At 69.2% G+C, this 786-nt stretch overlaps 1 protein-coding gene across 1 annotated transcript in view; it reads right to left on the bottom strand.

The window, feature by feature from the left end:
• The window catches only part of TTLL10 (tubulin tyrosine ligase like 10), a 49,254-nt gene that overhangs the window by 8,878 nt on the left and 39,590 nt on the right, over positions 1 to 786 (bottom strand). The window contains exon 9 of the mRNA XM_025047843.1: positions 463 to 548. Coding sequence (XP_024903611.1) covers positions 463 to 548 — 86 coding nt within the window. The remainder of the gene's footprint in view (positions 1 to 462; positions 549 to 786) is intronic.

Raw genomic sequence — 786 nt, 5'->3', positions numbered from 1 at the left:
CGCCCACCCGCCCGGACCCCAAAGCAGCCACGCCCACACACCGACCACTCCCGCCACGACCGCGTGCCCCGACAGTGCCGCCCCCAGGGCCCGACCACGCCCACCACCCTGACCCTCCAAAAGACCCGGCCCACATTTCCCTTGACCGCGCTCACAACACGCCCCGCCCCTCTCGGGCCGCACTCCGGCCAAGACCACGGCCAGCCACGGCCACGACAGCCCTACCAGCCCGGCTCCGCCCCTACCAGGCTCCGGCCTCCGCCCAGGCCCAGCCAGGACCCCTCCCCACGACCCCGCCGCTTTCGCCTCAGTCCTGACTTCGCCCACCTGGCACCACTCTTCCTCTCCCTGACCACGCCCTCACCTTGACTGGGCCCAGGCCCTGCCCTGACCACGCCCCCACCTGGGTGTGGCCCTTAACTCGACTCCCCAGAGCCGACCTGTCGTCCAGCGGCCTCTCACCATCAAAGAGGGTGAAAAAAGCCTCCCTCTCATCCCTCATGTCCAGACGGTAGGTCTCCGGGAAAAAGTCTTCCATCTTCAGGGTCCTGGGTGGCAGGGGGTGGGGTGGACACGGCGGGCGGGCTGTGTCCCTGTCCCCTAGGACCAGCCGGCCACTCCAGGAGTCTGTCTTGGGGGGCGAGCTGGAGGGCGAGTGGCTAAGGAAGAGCTGGGGTGGGCTCCAGACAGCCCCGTTCCCTCTGAGCCCTGGCCGTCTTCTGGCTCCCTGCACCTGCAGGCTGTCTCCCCCAGATCCTGGCCCCCTTCCACTTCCCTGCCCTTCCC

Source organism: Pteropus alecto, unplaced genomic scaffold (genome assembly GCF_000325575.1).
Source record: "Pteropus alecto unplaced genomic scaffold, ASM32557v1 scaffold700, whole genome shotgun sequence".
NCBI classification, from domain to species: domain Eukaryota; kingdom Metazoa; phylum Chordata; class Mammalia; order Chiroptera; family Pteropodidae; genus Pteropus; species Pteropus alecto.
This window is presented reverse-complemented; position numbering and strand designations above follow the sequence as displayed.